Raw genomic sequence first — 23,168 nt, 5'->3', positions numbered from 1 at the left:
TAACAAAATCCAACATGTTCAATTCAATCACAATAATGACCATATAGTACATATGATGAGTCGACTAACCGAAACAGAACTACCTGAATGAATAATATTACCAAAAGAACCCGCTACACTATTTTGTTATTGCCAAGTTCCAATGATCGAGTTCTTTTGCGCTTCCTATTCATGCCAAATGGTTGCCATTCCAATTCAAAGACAAGATAATAACTGCGTTTTTCAGTTTCTATTACCTTCAGGAAAGTTTCCCAGTCTGAAAGTTGAGGCTGCTGAACTTTTTTGCCCTTTTGAAACATCTCAAGCTTTACATCCTTAAGATCCTTCTGCCAAAACTTTGGCTTCTGCCAACTGCTATGCTTCTGATTTTTTCTGAACATTAGCATCTGAAAGAGTACCTTCGCCCGGTTAGTGCAATTTACATTGAAGTGCAAATCATGGTAGCAATATTGAACCATGGTTTTAGGACGACAAGTCCAAAAGATACCATCCAGTATCGAATGTGCAACATTTAGAGAATCTGTCGCGTTGAAGCTGATAGACAATTCTTGAACTTGAGGCAGGGGATGTATGGCACTGTTCCTCGTCTCAGCCTCAATGAAGCCCTCAAAACTTGGGGGAAAGATGAGTTTGAGTGAAATTTCAGATCGATTGAGCTCTTTCAACAACTCCTTCAACTTGGAGAAAAAGGAAGTCTCCAAAATGTTCCTATCATGCCACGATAATTCAATGTCAGAAACCCAAGGACCAGAGGGAGCTGTAAAACAAAACAAGGGAATGAAGTTTCCTTTATACTCGAATCGAACGATGCTTGGTACATCAATGCAGGCCTCTTTGAATCCCCTGTCCACTGCGAATCCTAAATTTATGATTTTAATCGAGTGGCTTGAAATCTTGATGGTTTGCAAATGGTAGCAGTCCTGGATCGCCAACTCTTCAAGGTGTGGGAAATTTCCCGCAATGCCTAAGAAAAACTCATCCTTAATGCCAATGTCATTCAAGGACAACCTCTTCAGATTATTACATGTATACATACGAATAGGAGGCAATGGCCGTAAATAGCTTCTGACAATACTATTCCAACAATAAAAGTCTTTAAGACCAGGTGCTTCAATTTCAACACAACCAATATTCCTCAAGACAATACGACATTCTTTAAGTTCTTGAAGCTTGCTCAACTTAACATTCGCAAGGCCTACACAAAGTGAAATTTCTAAGACTTCGATCAACGGGCAGCTTGACAGTATTTTTTCAAGCATCATTTCATCTAACCTAACATCTACAAGACACAATTTTCGGAGGCTATGACACCTTATCATCTTAATTACTTCGGGCTCCAACTCAGATTGGCCACTAAGACATAATTCCACGAGTGATGTCGCTTCAAAAATTGCCTTAGGCAAAATAGGGTAACAATAATAATAATCGTTTATACAAATGTTGAGACTTTTGACACCAGTTTCTGCAGCAATTTGGAGCCATGCATTGACGTGATCAGGGGCAAGAGAGGGAAACTTGAAAGCATTAATCTCTAGCTTCAAAGAATCAATGCCATACTCATTCTCATGGTACCTCTGCAAGGCGGTGTTGATGCAATTAATGAAATCAGTACGTCGTTTCTTGAGATCTTGCGTATTAGCATGACGCAACATAGGACTGACTTCGTCATAATCGAAGTGCAAATTGGGGCGGGTGCGCCATGAGCTCGACCATGCCTTAGATAATACACTTGTTCTTGCTGCTTCTTTGGGTTGGAGGAAAGAAACAATGTGATGCCTGATGGGTTCCGGCAGTTTGGATGTGCTATCATCTCCCACAACTCCAGTGTCCTCCATGGAGACAAAACCCTCGATGCTTGGATTTTGAAAGCTCAAAAGTTGATAATACCCACGCCTTTACAATCTTGAAATTTCTTCAATTTGGTGCCCTATTAATTTTTTTTTTCGAGGAAGGGTTAATTTTTTTTTTTTTTTGGGTGTGATTAAGTAGAGTTGTAAACGAGTTGAGTTAAGCCGAACTTTTGGGTCATTAAGTTATCAAGCCGCAGCTCGGTTCTTTAATATATGAGCCTAAAATTGTGTTTGTGCTCAACTTATCAAAGCTATCTCGAATTGGAATTTGAGTTCATCTTGACTCGTATGACATAAACGAGCTAAACTTGAATGAGCTTGAGTTAAAATAAAATAAAATAAAATAAAATGTGTTTGAATATCTTATATAACTTTACAATTTAAGAAATCCAACCAATTTAATTTCTATTTTGAACGGGAAAACTTTCACCAAATATAAGAATATTACCAATATTTAAGCAAAACAAAATCCTAAACAATCAAGACAAAATAAATCTACATAATTACTAAGAAAAATTAACAATATTAGCTTGAATAAATGTACAAACGCGTTTAGATGAGTTTAAATGAGCTATTTGCAAGTCGAGCCATGTTCGACTTTTTTAGAAACAAGCCTCATTTAATGTTTGAGCTAGATTCGTTTAATTAAATAAACGAATTGAACTCGAGCCTATACAATTTGAGTTCAGCTAAGTTCATGGCCTGCTCATTCATTTAAAAGCTCTATAGTTGACTCTATAGTTGATGCAGTTCATTGTAATTAATATCTAAATGTTGTAATCTTAGATAACTGGTTGATTGGCAAGTTTGACCAGTAGGATTTAGTGTCCTTTTACGTGTTTTTTCTAATATTCTTTGTAATTCTATAAATAGACGTTCTCTATATTACTTGTAAATATACACTTGATACACACTATTAGTTATCCTTTGTCATTACGACTTAGTAGAGGTCTCATGGGCTAAGAATATTTTTTTTTTGAAAATTAACTTCAAATAGGAAAGGTGATTAAACCCAAGCAATCATCAAGTACACTAACCAGTGTGTAAAATAACATCGACATTTCATTTCCATCAACTAGCAATGCCTCCAATGCTTTGCACTGATTATATTATCTCAAAATATATTACGATATTAAATATTACAAGTTTTTGTGAAATTCTAATTGTGATCTCGTATGTGTGTTTCTATATAAATAAATATATATATATATATATATATATATATATATATCGTAATTCTTAGAATTTCAACTACTAAGTCAAGGCTTGCTCGGCTAATGGCCATATGTTTATCATTTTCTTTAACCAATTATTTTCCAAAACTTATTTGAATTTGAAGTTATGAATGTAAATTCATCAATTTATTCAGGTTTTCAGTTTGTCATTTTTTATCAAAGTTATTTTATACTCTAATGTCACTACACTTAAATCATTATATTACGATCTTCTTTACATCCAAAAACCAATTGTTAAGCAAGATAAAGGTTGAATATAAATGTCAAAGCATGAAAAAAAAAAAGCAAAAGAATGTATAAACATAAAGGGATTAATATGTAACACCAATTTATGGATAGTCATTAGTGTTAAGGAATTGAATTACTGATTTTTGTTATCCCTGACCACTTTTTTTTTTTTTGGGTAAATGTCATTTCAGACGTCTAAGTACCTTCCTAGCAGACTTCTTTACCAACGATCTCATAAGTTTCCTGAATAAATTCTTAATGTTTATGACCAAGGAAAGATCAGGCGAGAAAAAATCAGTTTCCAAGGAGCGCAATCAATATGAGTAATCCCTACTAAAACCCAGGAGGACTCAAACGGCAACTCTCTGTCAAGCAAGAAAACTCAAACGGCAACTCTCTGTCAAGTGTCAGCAATGGATGATTTCTTTCAGATTGGAAATTGGTCTTGATAACTTTGTCAATTTTCATTATGAATGCAAAGCGACATTCAGGTGTGTGGGCTGGCTGTTTCTTCAGGTTGGCTTCTGACGAGGTGAATTCTGGATGACTGGACTTAATCGAAGGGATTCACCTATCAAATTTGCACAAAGAGCACGGGGCTTTGTCCCCCGGTCCTACTCTGACGATCAAGTCAGTTCGGGTACTCAATTGCAAAACTAAAAAGCAACGGTTTTAGTATCTCTAGTACTTATACGAGTGAGAGTGAGAGTGAGTGTGTCTGTACCTTTTCCACGGATAGAAGGGTATTTATAAAAGACAATATAGTGGGAAAAATGATAGGCTCCAGTTCCCATAGGCCTTAGGCTGAAAGTCTGTCAGCCTAAGGCCTGATGGAAGGGACATAACATTGGCCATGTCACTATAACGTCATTCCGTCATGCACAAGTCAGCTTTCCTAGTGGTACATCAGATGTCAGATAAGAGGACAAGCTGAGGTGAAATCACCTCGGAAGAGACTGAGGCCGACCCCGGGAGGCGAGGCAATGAGCCGAGGTGGCACGGGACTCGTGGAGGTCACCTCGCCCAATCGCGAAACTTAGAAGGGCCGAGGTGGACGCCCTCAGCTTCCATTCTCAATTGTATTTTACCACTGAAGAGGTGAATTCTGACAGGTTGGAGTGAATCGAGAGTTGGAAGTGCTACAGCTGAAAAGGTCACAGCGGTCTTGGTCACCTGCTTAGGTTACAAGAGGGGTTGGATCCCCCGGTATAACTCCGAAACTTAAGTTAGTTCGGTACTAGAGAAGTAATGTAGTAGAGAAAATCAGTATGGATTGCTTTACCAGAAATTGGTCATCCCCTTTCTTAGTAGAAGTGTTGAGTATTTATAGAGGATGGACAGGAAAGAGAGATTGCTGGCACGGGTCCCTAAAGATTTGGCATGGGCAGTGCATCAAGTTGATTTGATGGGTTCCTGCGAAAAGGTGCGTCGGAACAGTTGTCAGAGTCAGGCGGCGCATATGTCAGAGCAGCTTTGTCAGGTGTCAGAAGTGTCAGATGTCATATCTCACCTCTCCGGCGGTCAGACATTTAGACGTCACTTCGGCTTCATGACAGAAGGTCTTAGCCGAGGTGGTAACGGGGCCGAAGTCACGACCCGAGGGGGATTGCCAAGGCGGTGGTTCCAGAAGTGCCACAGGGTGGGGTCCCGGTCTATTCGAGCCGGAACGACCATCCTCACTAAGCCCCCCAAGCTTCGGGAAGGGCGGGGTCGTTGCCTCCCGAGATCGTTACTTCCCGAGGCTGACAAGCGTGTAGGACACGGAACAAAAGAACGTCATGACCGCGTGGATGGGACTGGGAGAGAAGTGAAAGGATGACTGTCAGTTTTAATGGCAGGTTCATGAATAGACCCGACTTTAGCGGGCAGGCAAACAGTCTTCTCATTAATGAGGAGAGAGAACGTGCCTTCGAGAATTCCAAAGGTATCGCCTCTTCATCTTTCCCCTGTTGGCCTATAAATAGGAGTCCCTTTTTACCGTTTCACACTTTACCAGAAATCCAAAATCACCCCAGAGCTTCGCTTCTATTTCTCTTCACTTTGGCAATCTCTTAAACCGCATCTTCTGAGTAAATCAACTTCTTTCTTTTTATTAATGGCTAGGACAGCTCGTACCCACAAAGAGACAGTAAGGCCCGACTTCATCAAAACAGAGAGGCCCGACCCTTTCGAGGAGAGAACCGCTTCTGAGGCCGGGGAAGGGGGGCCGAAGCGTCTCATCAGGTCGGGACACCCCAAGGACAAAGTGAGGAAACCGAAGTCGAAGCAGAGGTCCTCTACAACGATGACCTCGGCAACGAAGTTCCCAGGGATGAGGGGGTGCAAGAACCAGCCACCCCTCCGAACTTGGCGGCGATTGACTATGGCCAGGTCCCTATGTTCAGCAGCATAATGAGTCGCGCCCTAATTGCCGAGCTGATCCGTCAATACCCCTGGAGAAGGGATTACAACATATATCCCCCTCGGCCGGACCAGTCAGCTGAGCTCCCTCCCCGGGGTAGAGTGGCCATATACCTCGACCAGTTGGAGGTCGGGCTCAGAGTGCCGACCACGAGATTTCTCTGGGACTGCCTGAGATATTGGGGAGTGAGAATCACTCAGCTCACCCCTAATGCAATCCGAGTCCTGGTCGGCTTCCAGATGTTGTGCCGACATCAGGAGATAACTCCCACAGTCAACCTCTTCCGTCGCTGCTACTCACTCAAGAACAGTGGGAGCGAGAAGGGATGGTTCTATTTCGGGAACAAGGTTTCGAAGTTGGTGGTAGACGCCCCCTCTTCTATAAAGGAGTGGAAGAGGAACTTCATATTTGTCCCGGCAGATGACTTCCCCAGAGGATTTTGGTGGAGGCCTCCCACCTCGGTCAAGGAAAACTCTCCGGGCCACCTGGAAGAAGAAAACTTCTAGAAACTGACGAGATCGGGGCTCAGGATCAACTGTTGGGATTTTCCCGAGGCAGTCCTCGTCGACGAGGGAATTAGCCAAGTTTTCATCAGCTCGGATCACCCGCCTTTCTTTTCTCATAGGCTTGAAAAATATTGTATTTCTCTCTTTCCTTCTTTGCCTATTCTTGCTTGATTCTAAATAACTCTTCTTCATACTTTGCAGTGGTGAGGGTTTCTGACCTGATAACCTCGAAAAATGCTCCCAAGGTGGCGAAGAGACCACCCAAGAAGCGCAAGAATACCGCCGGGCCCTCCACTAGGCCGGCTAAAAAAATCACCGAGGCAACGGGCGACCGCGAGCCTCCCGTGGTGATTGTAGGCGAAGGCTCGCGCACCTCAGCCACTCCAGGGGGCTCCGGAGCCTCTGCCATTCCGGTAGGGGTCCCCTTTCGTGGAGTTACGATAGCCACTCCACCTCGGGGTCAAGGCGTGACCATTTTTCCAGATAACCCCATCACGGGTTCTTCACTGTTCAACCTCCATCACGTGCCTTCCCAAGAAGTCGGGGAGGACAAGAGGCACTCCGGGGCACATTGGTGTCCGGAGTGGGAGATCAACGTCAACGACCGCTGCAAAAACCCTCTGGTTGCGCACGAGCTCATGGTGCACTTAGTGTTGCCGCGGGACAATATGTACGCCCAGAAGCTCACTCCCGCCGAGCTAATGCAAAGCGCCTCGGTCTCCTGGGCTTCCACCACGGCTTTCTTTGCGGAGATGCTCCAGCGTTATGGGCATTTTATGCAGACCTATGAACCACCCGCCGAGCTCCAAAAGAAGATTACCGATCTGGAAGAAAAGCTGAGGACGGCCAAGCTGGAAAGAGACGAAGCTGAGGCGGCAAGGAAGCAGGCCGAAGTCACGAAAAACTCCCTGATAACAGCCCTCGGCGAGGAAAAAGAAAGAAGGGTCCAAGAAGAACAGTCGGCCAAAGAAGCAATAGAGAAGGCCAGGGTCACGGCCTTGGAGGCCTTCCGAAAGTTGGAGTCTTTCACCCATGACCTCGGCGAGCTCAGGCGACCGAGCTTCATGTTCGGCTATACGTCGGCTGTTAATGACGCGGCGTCCTTTCTTTCCTCTGAGCAGTTGGAGTCCCTTCAAAGCGCTCCACACTATAACGAAGATGCCAAAGAACTGAGCGACCGCATGGCTGAGGATATCCAAGCTGGAAGAGATCTAGCCAAGGTCCGGGCCGAGTTCAACAAATGGCTTCAGAAGTTCGAGTTAGATGGTGATGGCCTTGAAGGGGACCAGACCGGCGGAGGAGCTGACGGACAGCAAGACGCCGAGGCGGGGGGAGAGACCATGGGAGGTCAGGACCCCGGGATAGAAAATGCTTAGAAGCATTCCTTTTTTGTAATCGACCGATGTCATCTATTTTTTGACTACAATACAACTGACCGTATTTTTGAATTCCTTTTAATTGAGCTCGGTTTTCTTCTCTTTACTGCTGCTTTGTCCCCTTATTTTTCACTTGTACTAAAATGAGAATAAGTGAGAAATAACTCTAGAACTTAAAATTAAAAGCACGTATCCCTCAAGGGTAATACAATTTGAGATTTTCAGCATGCCAAATTCGAGGCACACGAGAGCCATCTCGGTACGCTAATTTACAATATCCATTTTGGCTGGATTCGACCACACGGTACGGTCCTTCCCATTTGGGGTTCAGTTTACCCTGAGTTTCAGCTCGGCTGACCGAGTTCTTCCGGAGCACAAGGTCTCCCGAATTGAACCGCAAGTGTCTGACTCGAGTATTATAGTAGCCAACTAGGATATTTTTATAAAGAACGACTTTGGCTGCTGCCATCTCACGCTTCTCTTCGGCGAGGTCGAGGTCAACTCGCCGTTCTTCTTCATTAACCTCAGCAGCATATGCTGCCATCCATGGGTTGGGAGTGATGAACTTGGTTGGGACGACCGTTTCGGACCCATAAGTTAGAGAAAACGGGGTCTCTTGGGTTGCTGACCTCGGGGTGATTCGGTAGGACCACAACACGCTGGGGAGTTCTTCCATCCAGGATGACCCAACTCGATGTAGCCTGGTCTTGAGGCCATGAAGGAGAGTGCAGTTGAAGTTTTCGACCTGTCCATTGGCCTGGGGGTGTCCAACCGAAGTGAAATGCTGTTTGATTCCAAGGTTTTCGCACCACGCCTTGAAAGGATTATCAGCGAACTGCCAGCCGTTATCCGAGATGACCACCCGGGGTAGGCCGAAGCGACAAACCACGCTCTTCCAGAAAAATTTTTGAACGGCTGTCCCAGTGATGCTTCTCAGGGGCTCGGTTTCGACCCATTTGGTGAAATAATCTACCGCCACCACCACGTAGGCATAATTGCTTGGGGTTCTGGAGAATGGGCCGATTATGTCAGTACCCCATTGTTCGAATGGCCATGGCGAGGTGATGGGGATCATGAGATTGGTCGGCTGGTGGTACTCAGGAGCGTGGTGCTGGCAAGAAGGATAACTAAGTACCATGATCTGGGCATCTACCCTCATGGTGAGCCAGAAATACCCAAGCAACAGAGCCTTTTTTACGAGCATCCTGTAGCCGACGTGAGCCCCGCAAAGTCCCTCATGTATGTCCTGGAGGATCCGTTCGCTTTCTTCTGGTGTGATACACCGTAGCCACGGGCCGAGGTAGGACCTCTTGTACAAGAGATTTTGTCGAAGGGCATACCGAGCTGCTTTACGCTGAAGCTTTCTCGATTCAGCTCGGTCATCAGGGAACTCCCCCCGACTGAGAAATCGAATTAAGGGACCCATCCAGGTGTCCCCGGGGTAAACGGGGCACACGACTTCTTCTAAATATCCCGGCTCGGCTAAAACTTTCACGAGAACCGTCTTGTTCAAGTCAGAGAACGAGGTGGAAGCGAGTCGGGAAAGGGCGTCAGCTCGCTTGTTCTGCGACCGCGGTATCCTTTGGATTTCAAAAGACTCGAAATGTGCCACTAACTGGTGGACCTTGGAGAGGTAGCGATGCATAACCTCTTCTCTAGCCTCGTACTCGCCAAGTATTTGGCACACGACAAGTTGGGAGTCGCTGTAGACCAAGATGTGAACCGCCCCAAGCCTACGAGCTAGCCGTAGGCCGACGATGACCGCCTCATATTCGGCTTCGTTGTTAGAAGCAGCGAAATCAAATCTTAAGGCATATGAACACACGTCTCCCTGGGGGTCTTCGAAAAGCAAGCCCGCTCCACTACCCTCACTGTTAGACGAGCCATCCATATTCAGAATCCACCGCTGAGAGTCAGCGGTGTCCGGGGTAGACTTATTCACCTCATCGAAAGTGAGTTCAGCCAAAAAATCTGCCAAGGCTTGAGCTTTGATAGCCGTCCGAGGTTCGTAAGACAGGTCGTATTCCCCCAACTCAATGACCCATTTAGTCAGGCGTCCAGAAGCCTCCGAGCGTGATAAGACTTGTCTGAGGGGCTGGTCAGTTCGAAGGCAGATGTGATGAGCTAAGAAGTAGGGCTTAAGCCTACGGGCTGCATCGATTAAGGCCAGCACGAGTTTCTCCGCCTGTGTATACCTGATCTCCGTATCTCGGAGGACTCGGCTGACGTAATAAATTGGAATTTGTACACCTTTTTCCCTTATCAGTACGGCGCTCACAGCTTCAACCGCGGCGGATAGGTATAGGAACAACCTGTCCCCTGGACGAGGTGAGGTGAGCGTCGGGAAGCGGTGAAGGTACTCCTTCAGCTGCTCAAACGCCTGCTGACATTCTTTAGTCCAGGAGAAGTTGTCTGCCTTCTTCAGAACCTTGAAAAAAGGCAACGCCTTGGAAGCTGATTGCGATAAGAACCGGTTCAGGGCTGCCAACCGCCCTGTGAGTCTCTGCACGTCGCGGATACACCGAGGTGGAGACATTCCTGGATCGCTCTCACCTTATCCGGATTCGCTTCTATGCCTCGCTTTGAGACGAGGTAACCCAAAAATTTTCCCGAAATGACCCCAAAGACACATTTCTTGGGGTTTAGCATCATTCGCGTCTCCCGGAGGACCTCAAAGACTTCTCTCAGGTCTGAGAGGAAAGTGGAGGTCGTCTGGCACTTGAGAAGGATGTCATCCACGTATGCTTCGACATTTCGGCCTATCTGGGACTTGAAAGCTTGGTTGACCAAGCGTTGATATGTGGCCCCAGCGTTCTTTAGTCCAAAAGGCATGGTGGTGTAGCAATAAACGCCTTGATCTGTATAGAAGGCCGTCTTCTCCTGGTTCTCGGGACTCATTCTGATCTGGTGGTACCCCTTGAAGACATCAAGAAAATAGAGGACCTCATAACCCATTGCCGAGTCCACTAAGGTGTCGATCTTGGGCAATGGGTAGCAGTCTTTGAGGCAGGCCTTATTAAGGTCGGTGAAGTCGACGCACATTCTCCTAACTCCCGTGTCCTTCTTAACCATGACCGGGTTGGATAACCAGGTCGAATACTGGACCTTCCGGATTATCTTTGCGGGCAGGAGCTTGTCCACTTCTTCACCTACAGTTCGGCTGCGCTCAGAGCCGAAGTGCCTCCTTTTTTGTTTGATCGGGCGTGCCTGAGGATCAACGTTCAACTCATGTATCATGAGGTGATGTGGGACTCCTTGGACCTCGTCTGCAGCCCAGGCGAATACGTCTCGGTATTCTCTGAGAAGATCCACCATGTCTTTCTTAATTGGGTCAGGCAGATAGATGCCGATGCGGACCGTCTGATCTGGATTCGTGGGATCCAGGGAGATCTCCTCCACCTCATCTCCGGTCTCCAGCCTCGGGGGCTTCTCAGCTTGCTGAGGATCAATGCAATCAATTGAGATGATGTTGGACCTCTTTTCTGACCTCGTGCCGAAGGCCGATATGGAGGCCGCTTGCAAAGTGGCGAGGTAACACTCTCGGCCAGCGCATACATCGCTGCTCACCTAGGCAACACCAGCGGGAGTGGAAAACTTAAAACTCAAATGGTATGTGGAATATACCGCTCGCAGAGCATTAAGCGAGGTCAGCCCAGGAGCAGGTTGTACGGGGAGTCAGCTTTAACCACCACGAAGTTGACTGGATTGGTTCGACAATGGGGGTGATGCTCCACGGTCACTGTCAGAGTCACCATCTTTTCGGGATGCACAACGTGTCCCCCGAACCCTACCAAGGGGGTTCTTACTGGGGTCATGCGTTCCCTGGCCAGTTTAAGACTATCAAACGTGCGGAGGTACATGACGTCCACCGAAACTTTTCGGGTCAATGTAGACCTTCTTCACAATGTAATTGTTGGTGAGCACTTCAATCACCAAAGTCTCATGGCTACTAGAGGCAGTTGGGACAGGATCACTGGGTCCGTAAGAGATCACCTCGAATAGGCGAGAGTTTGACTCGGCCTGATCCGGATTGGCTTGCCTGTAGGTCCTCTTCCGGGAGTTCTGACTATCCCCTCCCGTCGGACCTCCGACGATGGTGTTGATGACCCCAACTATATTTGGCCCATATCCCAACCCATGACCTGAAGATCCGTCTCGGGGAGGCCTTCTTGTCTCCCTAGGATCCTCAGGGGGCCTACAGCTACTTCTTGATACCCGCATCTCGTCTCGGCATTGGTCACTCCGGCCTTCGCGTCGGGGTTCATTACGTTGGTGACCGCCACCTCGGCGGATGAACTGCTTCAGGTGCCATTACTTGATAAGGTTCTCGATCTCCCTCTTAAGGTCGTTGCAGTCCTCGGTCTCGTGCCCGATGTCTCGGTGATACAGGCAGTAGAGGTTAGAGTTCCTCTTGTCTCTGTTACCGAACATCTTCGGAGGTGCTTTCCCGAGGTTATTCTGTTCCATCACGGACAACACCTGGAACCGAGTTGTGTTCAAAGGGGTCAACTCGGACTCGGGGATGGATGCTTTCCCCTTGGAGATCCGGTCGAACACGCTGCGGCGATCTCGCTTAGGGCTTTGGAAGTTCCCCGTCCCTATTTCACTTCGGCCAGCCTCTTTTCCCCTTCGGGGATCGGTTCTTGAGTGGGCGGTTTGGACCTCTTTCTTCATGCGGTTGAGGTTTTCGGCCTGTATGCCCTTCTCGACCTTCAATCACAGTTCATGGAGGGTGCGGGGATACTTCTTGTGGATCCCCGTATTGAATACCCCGGCAACGAGCCCATGGGTAAAAGCAGCAATGGTAACCTGCTCATTGGGGTTAGGTATCTGCACATTTTCCTCATGGAACCTCTGGACGTATGACCGAAGTGATTCTCCCGAGTTCTGTTGCATATTCAACAGGTAAGCCGAGATCCTAGTCGTGGGTCGGGAGGATACAAACCGGTGAAGAAATCTCTCCACTAATTCCTCCAGGGTTAAAATGCTCCTAGGTTCTAATCCCCAGAACCATTTTCGAGCTGTCCCCTGGAGGAACACTGGAAATGCCCGGCATATGACGGGGTCAGGGATGCAATATAGGCGGAAGGCCGAGATGAAGGCATGGAGGTGATCCTCGGCCGTCATAAGATTGTATTGAGGGGAGTTTGAAATTAAGGGGAAGCCTCTCCTCGTTAATATCATCTGTAAAAGGTGCCCTCATTTAGTCCACCCCAGATCTTCCCAAGGGCCGAGGTTCCTCCTCAGGTCGTCGCCCCAAGAATCCTCGGGAAAACGCCTTAGTCAAGAAGGCTACCTTAGAGGTGGCCTTGGAAAACGCCCGCTTTGAAGCACTCCGGCTTAAGCGTCTCCCATCAGATTCCTCTTCGGATGAACTTTCAGGAGATCCATTCGACTTCCTTTTAGAGCATTCAGCCTTCTGCTTACCCTGTCTCTTAAGATACCTCCCTAACTCCTCAAAGATGTTTGGGTTCTAAGTCACAAACTCGGCCATACGGGTGATGGCTTCTTCGTTCGCGGGCTGGGCCCTTGGGGACTCTTGCCCTTCGGAGATATCTTCCTGTTGAGCTACATTGCTTTGTTCAGCCCCAATAGTGAGAGCTTTCCTGCTCTTGGAACGCGTAGGCTTCATATTATGATATCTTCACGTTCCCACAGACGGCGCCAATTGAAGAGGTGAATTCTGACCGGTTGGAGTGAATCGAGAGCTGGAAGTGCTACAGCTGAAAAGGTCACAGCGGTCTTGGTCACCTGCTTAGGTTACAAGAGGGGCTGGATCCCCCGGTATAATTCCGAAACTTAAGTTAGTTCGGTACTAGAGAAGTAATGTAGTAGAGAAAATCAGTATGGATTGCTTTACCAGAAATTGGTCATCCCCTTTCTTAGTAGAAGTGTTGAGTATTTATAGAGGATGGACAGGAAAGAGGGATTGCTGGCACGGGTCCCTAAAGATTTGGCATGGGCAGTGCATCAAGTTGATTTGATGGGCTCCTGCGAAAAGGCGCGCCGGAACAGTTGTCAGAGTCAGACGGCGTATGTGTCAGAGAAGCTTTGTCAGGTGTCAGAGGTGTCAGATGTCATATCCCACCTCTCCGGCAGTCAGACATTTAGACGTCACTTCGGCTTCATGACAGAAGGTCTTAGCCGAGGTGGTAAGGGGGGCCGAAGTCACGACTCGAGGGGGATTGCCGAGGCAGTGGTTCCAGAAGTACCACATGATGGGGTCCCGGTCTATCCGAGCCGGAACGACCATCCTCAACTACGTAAATGATGTATTAACAACAACACTTCGATTTCTCCACTCAAATTTCCTGTAAAATGTGCTCCAGTGACCTATTGAACCAAGCTATTTCAAGAGTCGCACTTCATTTGAATACATGAATACTTTCTCTAGATGTAGGGATAATTTCAGAAACCTCCATTGACGTTTCTGACTATTTCATTAGCCTCCATTCAGATTTTGAAAATTATACTGACTTCCCTTCAGGTTAATTATCTTGTAATATTAAGGGCCAATTAGAAATTAAAAAGTGATATTAGGAGAAAAAAGATAACATAATTCCATCATTGCCTCTCATCTATTACATTATTTAGTTAATTTAATACCAACACACTCATTAAAGAAAAATACTAAGATTTGTTGTATATTATTATGGATCAAACCACATATAGCATCAAAAAAATGGTATATCATTCCCTATTTCTTCACTTAATGCAAGATCTACATTACTCTTTTCAATTATATACCTATTATCAAACATGACCAACAACAAATAATCAAAAAATTTGCAATTAGAACATTATAGAGAGCGAACTTTAACATCATAAAAATCTTTGTCAGCATATTAAGATTATTTGCTGAGATTTTTATAATATTAAAGTTCGCTCTTTGTAATGTTTTGATAGCAGTTTTTTTTTGTATTATTTTTTATCGATCATATTTGACAATAGATTTGTAATTGAAAGGAGTAATTTAGATCTTACATTAAGTGAAATATATAGAATGGTACACTATTTTTCAATACTATATGTGATGTAAACCCGGTGATAAATAGCAAACTCCAGTGTTGCTTTAATGTGTTAATTGGCATTAGATTAACTAAATAATATAATAAATGAGGGGCAATGGTAGAATCATACTATTTTCTCTCTCCTAATATTACTTTTTAATTACTTATTGGACGTAAATGTTACAAGACAATAAATTTCAAGGGTGATTAGTGTAATTTTTAAAATCTAAAGGGCGACCATGAAATAGTCAGAAACCTCTTATCCCCTGGATGTAATGCCCTCTCTAGTTGGGAACATCACAAATCTACTTTACTATGACCTCCTAATTTGCATTGTACATGGGCTGCTGTTCAGTTTCGAATTTGCCAAACAGGCAGAGTTTGAACTACATAAAATTTCTGACAAATCAATCAATGAAGTATACGAAACAACTGATACGAGTTAGATTCTTAGGATCTGTGTTCATAGGATGGAGAACGTCAAGAAATAATGCATTATAAACAGCCAGAATACCTTTACTTTCCTTCTTCGTGACCATCAGTCCAGAAAAAAGAATAGAACTACAAATAAAGTCCAGCATTTTCAATCCAACCACAATACTGATGATTAACATGGACAAAATGCCATAACATATAATCAGTTGACTAAATCATCATACTTCCAAGTTTTAAACAACAGAAATATCAGTGCCTAAGAGCTGAATCTCTAAGCTATTATGTTATTCAAGCCAAGTTCTCATAATCAAGTTCTTTTGCACTACCTAATCATGAAATATTCCCATTCTAACTCAAAGACAACATACAAACTGCGTCCTTCAGCTGTTATTACCTTCGAAAAAGCTTCCCAGTCTGAAAGTCGAGGCAGCTGAACTCTTTGCCCCTCCTTAAACATCCCTAGTTTCACATCCTTCAGATCCTCCTGCCAAAATTTAGTTTGCTGAAAATTGCCATACAGATGATTTCTTCTGAGCATAAGCATCTGAAAGAATACGTTCAGCAGGTCACTAGGATCTTTGTCTGAGTCCAGATCTTGGCAGCTATGTTGAACAATGGTTTTAGGACGACACATCCAGAAGATACCGTCAAGTACTGAATATGCAACATCTAGACAATTTGCCTTGTCGAAGCTTATAGACAATGTTTGAACTTGAGGCAGGGGATATATGGCTTTGTTTCTTATCTGATCCTCAACAAAGCCCTCGACATTTTTGGGAAAGATGATTCTGAGTGAAATTTCAGATAGATTGAGCTTCATCAATAGTTCCTTCAGTTCGGAGAAACAAGAAGTCTCCAAAATGTTCCTGTTCTGCCATGACAATTCAATGTAAGACACCCAAGGACCAGAGGGAGGAGTAAAAGAAAGTAGGGGAATGAAATTTCCCCTGTACTCAAAGCGAACAATGCTTGGAACATCAATTTGGGCCTCTTTCAATCCTCCTTCCTTCCGAAACTCCAAATTTATGAGTTTAATAGACTGGCTCGCAATCCTCACAGTTTGCAAACCATAGCAGTATCGGATTTTCAACTCTTCAAGGTGCTGAAAATCTTCTGCAATGCCTGAGAAAAACTCATCAGTGATGCCAATGTTATCCAAGGACAACTTCCTTAGATTTTTACATCTGGACACCTGAAGACATGGCAATGGCTGTTCTTCCTCTTCACTAAGTAGATAGCTAGCTGGCATAGCTGGCACACAAGTCCCGTAAGAGAAGTCTTCAAGATTTGGTGCTTCAACTTCAACATTACCGATTTTCCATAAGACAATACTACATTGCTTTAGTTTTTGAAGCTTGGTCACCTCAATATTCTCAATGCCTAAACATTGAATAATTTCCAAGAATTCAATTGAAGGGCAGCTCGACATTATTCTCTGCAGCATCACTTCGTCTAAGCCCACCTTGTTAAGACACAATTTTCTGAGATCATGGCACCTTACTATCTTAATCATTTTGTGCTTCATATAGATTTTTTCACTAAGATATAACTCCACGAGTGATGTTGCTTCAAAAATTGTCCGAGCCAACTTAGGATGATAAGAGTCACATTTTAAAGAAATCTCGAGGCCTTTCACACCGTTTTCTGCTGCAATCCCGAGCCATGTTTTAACATGATCAGGCTTCAGCGAGGGAAAATCTTCATTATAAACCATAAGCTTCAAAGAATCAATACCGTACTTATTCTCACGGTACCTCATCAAGGTGGTGTTGATGCAATTTATGAAACTATCACGTCTTCTTTCAAGAGCTTGCCTATCATCAGAACCCGATTCATCTTCATCATACTCGAAGTGCAAATTGGGGCGTGTGCGCCAAGTGGTCAGCCATCCCTTGGACAGCAAACTTAGTTTTGCTGATTCTTTGGGTTTCAGGAAAGAAAGAATGTGATGCCTAATTGGTTCTGGCAGTTCGAAACTGCCGTCATCATGTCGTAGACGTCTAGTATGCGCCATGAGAAAAAACCTAAAGTTTAGGGACTGATGTGCGTCAAGCTCCATGACTATACATATATATATATATATACCTAATACCTAATAGCCCTAATAGCATCTGCGTATTTCCCTAATAGCCCTAATAGCATCTTATTATTCAAGAAATACAGAAGTAAGACCCAATATATGTATAGCTTGCAGGTTGCTATCTCTATTAGGATTGGATCAAATAACATCTTACTATTTAAGCCCATCTCCATTAGGATTAGATCAAATATCATCTTACTATTTAAGAAATACGGAAGTAGCAACCCAATATATGTCTAACTTGTATTCCTATCTTCATTTAGCATCGTACTAAGTTTTTTTTTTTTTTGGGAAAATAATAACAGAAATTATAATTGTCCTCACCAATTTGACTAAAATTTTGCACAGAATTGCTGACGAATTACAAGATCAAAAGTCGGTAATCAAAATTTGCCAGGATTTTTCAATTGCTATTAGACTCCAAAAATCTGGAGAAAGTTTAGGATTTCTAGGTCCTTATAATGATATGGGACAAAATATATGATGAAATAGCAGAATTACAGCAATTGCATGGGATAGTTTGAGATGCCCCCTGAGATCTATTACAATCACAAGAAGCTAACCAAATATTTTTTGGGCAAATTACACTTTACCCCTTGTGATTTAGTATTTTTGTACATAATCCCCCTATGGTTTCAAAAATTATACATAACCCCCTCACAATTTGAATTAAAGTGTCAAAATGACGGAATTTATAATCCATAACAGAGTCACCTAAATGTCAAAAATACCTCTTATGTAAAGTTGAAAATTATTTATTAACCACAGGGAATTATGTGTATATTTTGAAAATCATAAGGGGATTATATGATAAAACATTAAATCATAAGGGGGTTATATGGTAAAACATAAAATCATACGGGGTTAATGCATCATGTATATTATGTTTATATATTTTGATCACTTCAGCCATTTTAATTTTTAAACAACGGTAATTTCGATATTTTTAACAGTTTTGTTACGAATAATCATTTCCGTCAGTTTGCACTTTAATCTAAATCATGAGGGAGTTACGTATAGCTTTTGAAACCATAGCAAGGTTATGTACAAAAAATACTAAACTATAGGGGGGTAAAATGTAATTTTCCCATTTTTTTTTGTTAAAGAGTTGACGTGGGAAAGTTAAAAAAAAAAAAAAAAAAAAGGTGCTATTGCTCATTCAATTCTTCATCTTCACAACCATCCATCTCAACCTCATGTCCACGTTCACGTCCACGGCCTAATTCCCAATTTTAACCCGCACTGTCCAACTGTATCTTTTTTTTCCTTAATGATAATATTTTTATAACCTGATATATTCTATTATTTCTATAATCTGATCTATTTATTTTATAAGGAAGGAGAGTCAAAAGAAGTTGTATAAGGACTAGTAGATATATAGTCCCCCTAGATTAAAAGTAAGATTCAAACTCCCAATATATAGCCCAAGTCCCTTTTGGTGGCCATTGAGCAAGCTCAATGGTTCACTGGTCCAACTGTATTTGATCGGTGTAATTTGAAATCAGAAAAAGGTAATTTAGTTTGATTTTAAAAGTAGTGGTTGGTAAGTAGACAAAATAACGTGTAGTACTGTCCTTTTAGATTTCAAGTTTGTTTATTTTTGATAATGATAAAAAATAAGCACTTTGATATTCCCCACTCAGTCCAGATAAAGAATATTTGCAGCCTGTTTTTTAGTTTAATCACAAGAGGGATTAGAAGACATTCTTGCAAATCATCAAAGAAGTTTATAAAACAAGTGAAGCAGTTATTTCCAATTTGCCTCTCTGCTTAATACCGCGCCAAGTCTTTCAAGAAACGGTTGACAGTTTTTAAAAAGAGAAACAGAGCTCAACAGAAGAAATTAATGAGCGATCAAGATTCTGATTTCTCCCCAGAATTCTCCCATCACCAAGAAATCACTGCAATCGAAGCCATAGTTCTCAATCTCCTAGCCATGCTCCACCTCAACTGCACCACTACCCTCAACCCCGGCAACCACCATTCCACCACCACGGCAGCCCAATTTTCTGCTCCTCCTCCATGGACCCCTGCAACAAATGCCGCTCAACCAAGAGACAATCCCCTTCATCTTTATCTTCCCTCCAAGAACCCTCTTCAAAACGGGCCACTCTTTTACCTCCATCTTACGCCACCACTAATTTTCCCGGAGACCACCGCATTCTTGGCTTCAGTAAACTCCCAGTTCCGGCCAATGCATTATCATCATCGTCGGCCCCTGCTCTTGGCCGGACTATTTCTGATCCAATCAACTCTCCTGGAGCAAGCAGCCTCTCTGATCAAGCTCCAAAATCATTGGGCAATTTCCTGAATAACCAGTTGCCGGAGAGTTATGCGGTCAATTCTGTAGCTACTTCGCCATCTCAGTCTGTCTCTACCGTTCAGTATCTGATCCCACTCCAGCTTCTTACCCGGTGGTGACAACCACCACCGCACCACGGCCTCCAGCGGCAAGGAAAGCCATGCAGTCACCAGCTTCTTGCCATGGTGGGATGAAGTCATAAAGGAAGGTGAAGAAGACAGTGGCTCCGAAGATATTGATACTCTTCCAAAGGTATCAAAAACGATCATATTTCCTTTGAATTCCCCCCCCCCCCCCCTTCTTTCTTGAAACTTTTGTAGTACTTTGATTTAACTTTTACTTGTGAATTTGTATTTCGGGCTTGTTTCTAGTCATTGCAGATAGATTTGTGAAACGAAGGGTTTATAAATTTTTTTTTCAATATCTCTGGACTTTCCTTGTCTTTCTTGATTTCATTGTAACATGATGTTTTGGTACTTACTTGGATTTATCGGCCTTTTTTGGTGTTATTTTCTCTGTTGTGGTTCTTTCTGGAAAAGTCTTTGCTTAGGAGTTAATTCAAATTTAGTTCACCACTTGAGCAGTTTAAGTGCCCCTTCTGAATCTTTAACTTGATCACACAGGATGAGTCTGAAGTGAGTGAAGCGATAACTGAAAGTGAAGAAAGACCTTTCGAGGAAGCAGTGTGGGTGGGAAGAAATGGGGAGTGGCGAAGGCTATCAGAGTCTTCTTAGCGGAAGCAATTGCTATTACAAATTGACTGCTTTCTGAGCTGGTGATTTACTACTTTCTGAGCATGACTACTACTACACCGTTTCTATATCAAGCCTGGTGAATCTCAGTCCACAATGTCTAAATCAAGATTTACTTTTTCTGCATGTAATCTTTTCCACGCAACTGTACATAAAAGAGAGAAAAAAAATTCTTTTGTCGAGAGGGAGACAAGATGAGGGTTCTGGACGGTATAGTACATTCTATGCAGAGTTAAGTAAAATTTCTTGCATTGATCAGCTGCACTGATGGTTTTAGGGCTATTGCTTAAGATGATGAACCAAAACACTGGTTCAATCGTATTTTACCAACAGGGAAATGAAAAAAACCTTTGGCTTTCCCCAACTCTGCTCTGCACTAGATAATCTTTTATTGATCCTGCAGATCGGGCTCTGACATTCATATTTTCTCAATTTGAAAATCTCTCAATTAGGAAAAGTTACAGAAAGTTAGGTACTTTGGAAATCACTAAATATAGCTCCTGAACATACTGAGAAGTATATACCGAAGCCTGACAAATTGTTGGAGTAGTTTTGCTTACCAAAACATTTAATCTCCTCAACAAATCTCAGTTCAATTTGGACAAGTTAGGCAGGGAATCCTGGCTTTTGCCTTAAACCTCATCCTATCAACATGCATTTTATTTGACTTTCATACCTGAGAGAGAGCTTTGGCTATAGATAATGACACAGATTTCACAAATAATATCATGTCCTACATAAGCTTATGCTAGAATGCTACTAATACAGAGAGACATGGAAAGACAAAGTAATACTTTGTTTTGGTATTTTACCATCAAAAAACCAATTTTCTCATATTGCACAACAAATCTACAAAACTTTTGCAACTTTTTGATTTCAGGGAAAAAAAAAAAAAAAAGGAAGAAGACTTACAAATATAAGATCAACAAATGTTATAGTCTTTGTTGACCACAACGTTGACTGGTACCATGTGCATGGAGACTTGTACAATTTCGAAGAGTATTAACTTCTAATGCACATGGTACAATCTCTCAAAGCCACGACATGGATAAGACGATGGTCCATATAAAAAATGTCCTCCCAAAAGTAGTGATTCAATTTAACCTCGGCTTGAACCACTTGCTTTGTCAGAACATCCGCTGATGAATCCTTCTCTTCTCAATTTTTCTTCTTTGGCCTTTCTACAAAAAATGACCCAAGAATTCACTTCCAACGCTATACAAACGCCAATCAACGTAGAGAGGCCTAAACAATAGGCCAACTTAGCATAAGATCGACCTAAACCCATGACATCAAATCCTTGAAAAACATTAACCACCCCTATAACCACACAGGCATATCCTACAAAATGGTGATAGGATTTCCAATACTTCCTAAACTTATTTGTAGTTTTAGGCCTAAACAACAGAGCAAGAGTCTGAAGCCATCCCAAGCAAAATATCGCGAACCCAAGTTTTCGATGAAGCCCAAAAACTCTCCCTGGAGACAGTTCCCCAAGCCTAATACCAATGGCAAATCCAACAGTTCCTATGAAAATTGCAAAAAGTTGTATCCCTGCATGAGCATAAAACCATGCAGGCCCCAATGCTTGAATGTGTCGAAAATATCGTGCTGTGATGGCACCAATCGGTAGCAGAAGTCCCCAGGAGATGGCATTTATGACCCCATGAATGATTTTAAGTGTGTAAATGTTGTTGTTGTTTCCTTTGGCTGCAATGCCGGATAAAACATCAATGGTGGCTGTGGATGAAAGGTCATTAGCAGTCGTCGGATGGATGGTTGGAGAGTAACCTTGGACGTACAATCCTCGGTTCCAAACATTATGTATTTTGGTTTTGTTTGGTACAAGTTTTAATGTTGCATATATTTGAATGGTTGCACCATTATGTACAGTGGCCATGCGGCCACCGTACAGGGTGGCCGAAGAAGAGAGGAGATGAACATCCAAAGGCCGCGAAAGGAGTGGATCTTTTTGTAGTTTCACAGTGGGGTCTATAATGTAGGGTAGAAGGACCAACTGGCCGGAGTTTGGGTCCGGAAAGGCGACAAGGGCACGTGTTCCGGTCATCTCGGCCGAAGTAGGGTTCATACCCCATCCTACCCAACCTGAAGGGGATATAAAAGTTCCAAAAAAGACAAGATCAAGAGTGGCATTGTGTGCATGAAATGTCCAAGCTATAGAGGCATCTTGGCTAGGTAATGCCATACATTTCTCGAAGGTTTTGGTGTTAGTAACTGTTGTGCAATGAGAAGAAAACACCAAATGTAGTGGGAGGGAAGAAAATATTAGGAATCCTAAGAGGAAATGATTCATGGCTTTGGAGAAATGGATTTACAACATATGAGAAGAAAAGTTGGAAGGAAGAAAGGTTTGTTGGCCATATATGTTGTGTGTGGATAATGATGTTTCTTCAGATTATAGCAAACATTGATGTGTTATGGAAAGTGGTCAGTTGAATGAATGATGAGGGAACCACCCAACTTTGTGCTTAGATTAGAAGTAAGGTAAGCATAGGTAGTTGGCACAATGTAGGGGACCTTGTAGTTTTTCAAATGTGCATTTTAAATTCTAAAGTGAGAAAAAGAAATTCTTTTCCAAAGGAAAATGATAGTGGGCTAGTAAAAAGGTGGAGCGTATATCTTAAGTTTTCCTCCTGTGTCACTTTCTTTTTTCTCATACCATTTGATGGCTGATTTCTCTTCATTTGTCTTTTTTTCCAATCTTTATTATCCTTTAGAATCTTTTGAGGTTGTTGGTTTCTTGATGTTCATGATTCTCTGAAATTGAAATGAAAATTGCATATGGGTTTCAGTTACTATCACCTAAAAAGTGAGAACTGGAGTTTAATTCACGAGATAGAATGAACCTGCTGCATAACTTTAATTTTTTTTATTTTACATAAATTTAATATCGGATTCAAGAAACATTCTTTGGAATTCTTGTTTATCTTTTGGCAGCATTTTGTTTCACCCAACAAGTGCAATTCTCGTTT

General features: G+C 43.1%; 4 protein-coding genes across 4 annotated transcripts; all 4 read right to left on the bottom strand.

Moving 5' to 3' along the window:
* LOC140038613 (putative F-box/FBD/LRR-repeat protein At5g44950) lies at positions 1 to 2,111 on the bottom strand. Its single transcript, XM_072083991.1, has one exon. The coding sequence runs from the start codon at positions 1,833 to 1,835 to the stop codon at positions 114 to 116; it is 1,722 nt and encodes a 573-aa protein (XP_071940092.1). The 5' UTR covers positions 1,836 to 2,111; the 3' UTR covers positions 1 to 113.
* Positions 2,112 to 11,907: 9,796 nt separating this feature from the next.
* LOC140038791 (uncharacterized) lies at positions 11,908 to 13,228 on the bottom strand. The gene is made up of 4 exons (XM_072084065.1): positions 13,083 to 13,228; positions 12,893 to 12,995; positions 12,367 to 12,780; positions 11,908 to 12,306 (listed from the first exon to the last, which is right to left on the bottom strand). Exons 1-4 carry the CDS (start codon positions 13,226 to 13,228, stop codon positions 11,908 to 11,910), a joined length of 1,062 nt encoding a protein of 353 aa, XP_071940166.1.
* A 2,135-nt stretch (positions 13,229 to 15,363) lies between these two features.
* LOC140038790 (F-box protein At4g22280-like) lies at positions 15,364 to 17,055 on the bottom strand. Its single transcript, XM_072084064.1, has one exon. The coding sequence runs from the start codon at positions 17,053 to 17,055 to the stop codon at positions 15,364 to 15,366; it is 1,692 nt and encodes a 563-aa protein (XP_071940165.1).
* A 3,832-nt stretch (positions 17,056 to 20,887) lies between these two features.
* On the bottom strand, positions 20,888 to 22,530 carry LOC140038928 (cytochrome b561 and DOMON domain-containing protein At2g04850-like). Its single transcript, XM_072084580.1, has one exon. It carries the CDS (start codon positions 22,487 to 22,489, stop codon positions 21,275 to 21,277), a length of 1,215 nt encoding a protein of 404 aa, XP_071940681.1. The 5' UTR covers positions 22,490 to 22,530; the 3' UTR covers positions 20,888 to 21,274.
* Positions 22,531 to 23,168: the final 638 nt, after the last annotated feature.

Source organism: Coffea arabica, chromosome 3e, assembly GCF_036785885.1.
Source record: "Coffea arabica cultivar ET-39 chromosome 3e, Coffea Arabica ET-39 HiFi, whole genome shotgun sequence".
Lineage (NCBI taxonomy): Eukaryota > Viridiplantae > Streptophyta > Magnoliopsida > Gentianales > Rubiaceae > Coffea > Coffea arabica.
This window is presented reverse-complemented; position numbering and strand designations above follow the sequence as displayed.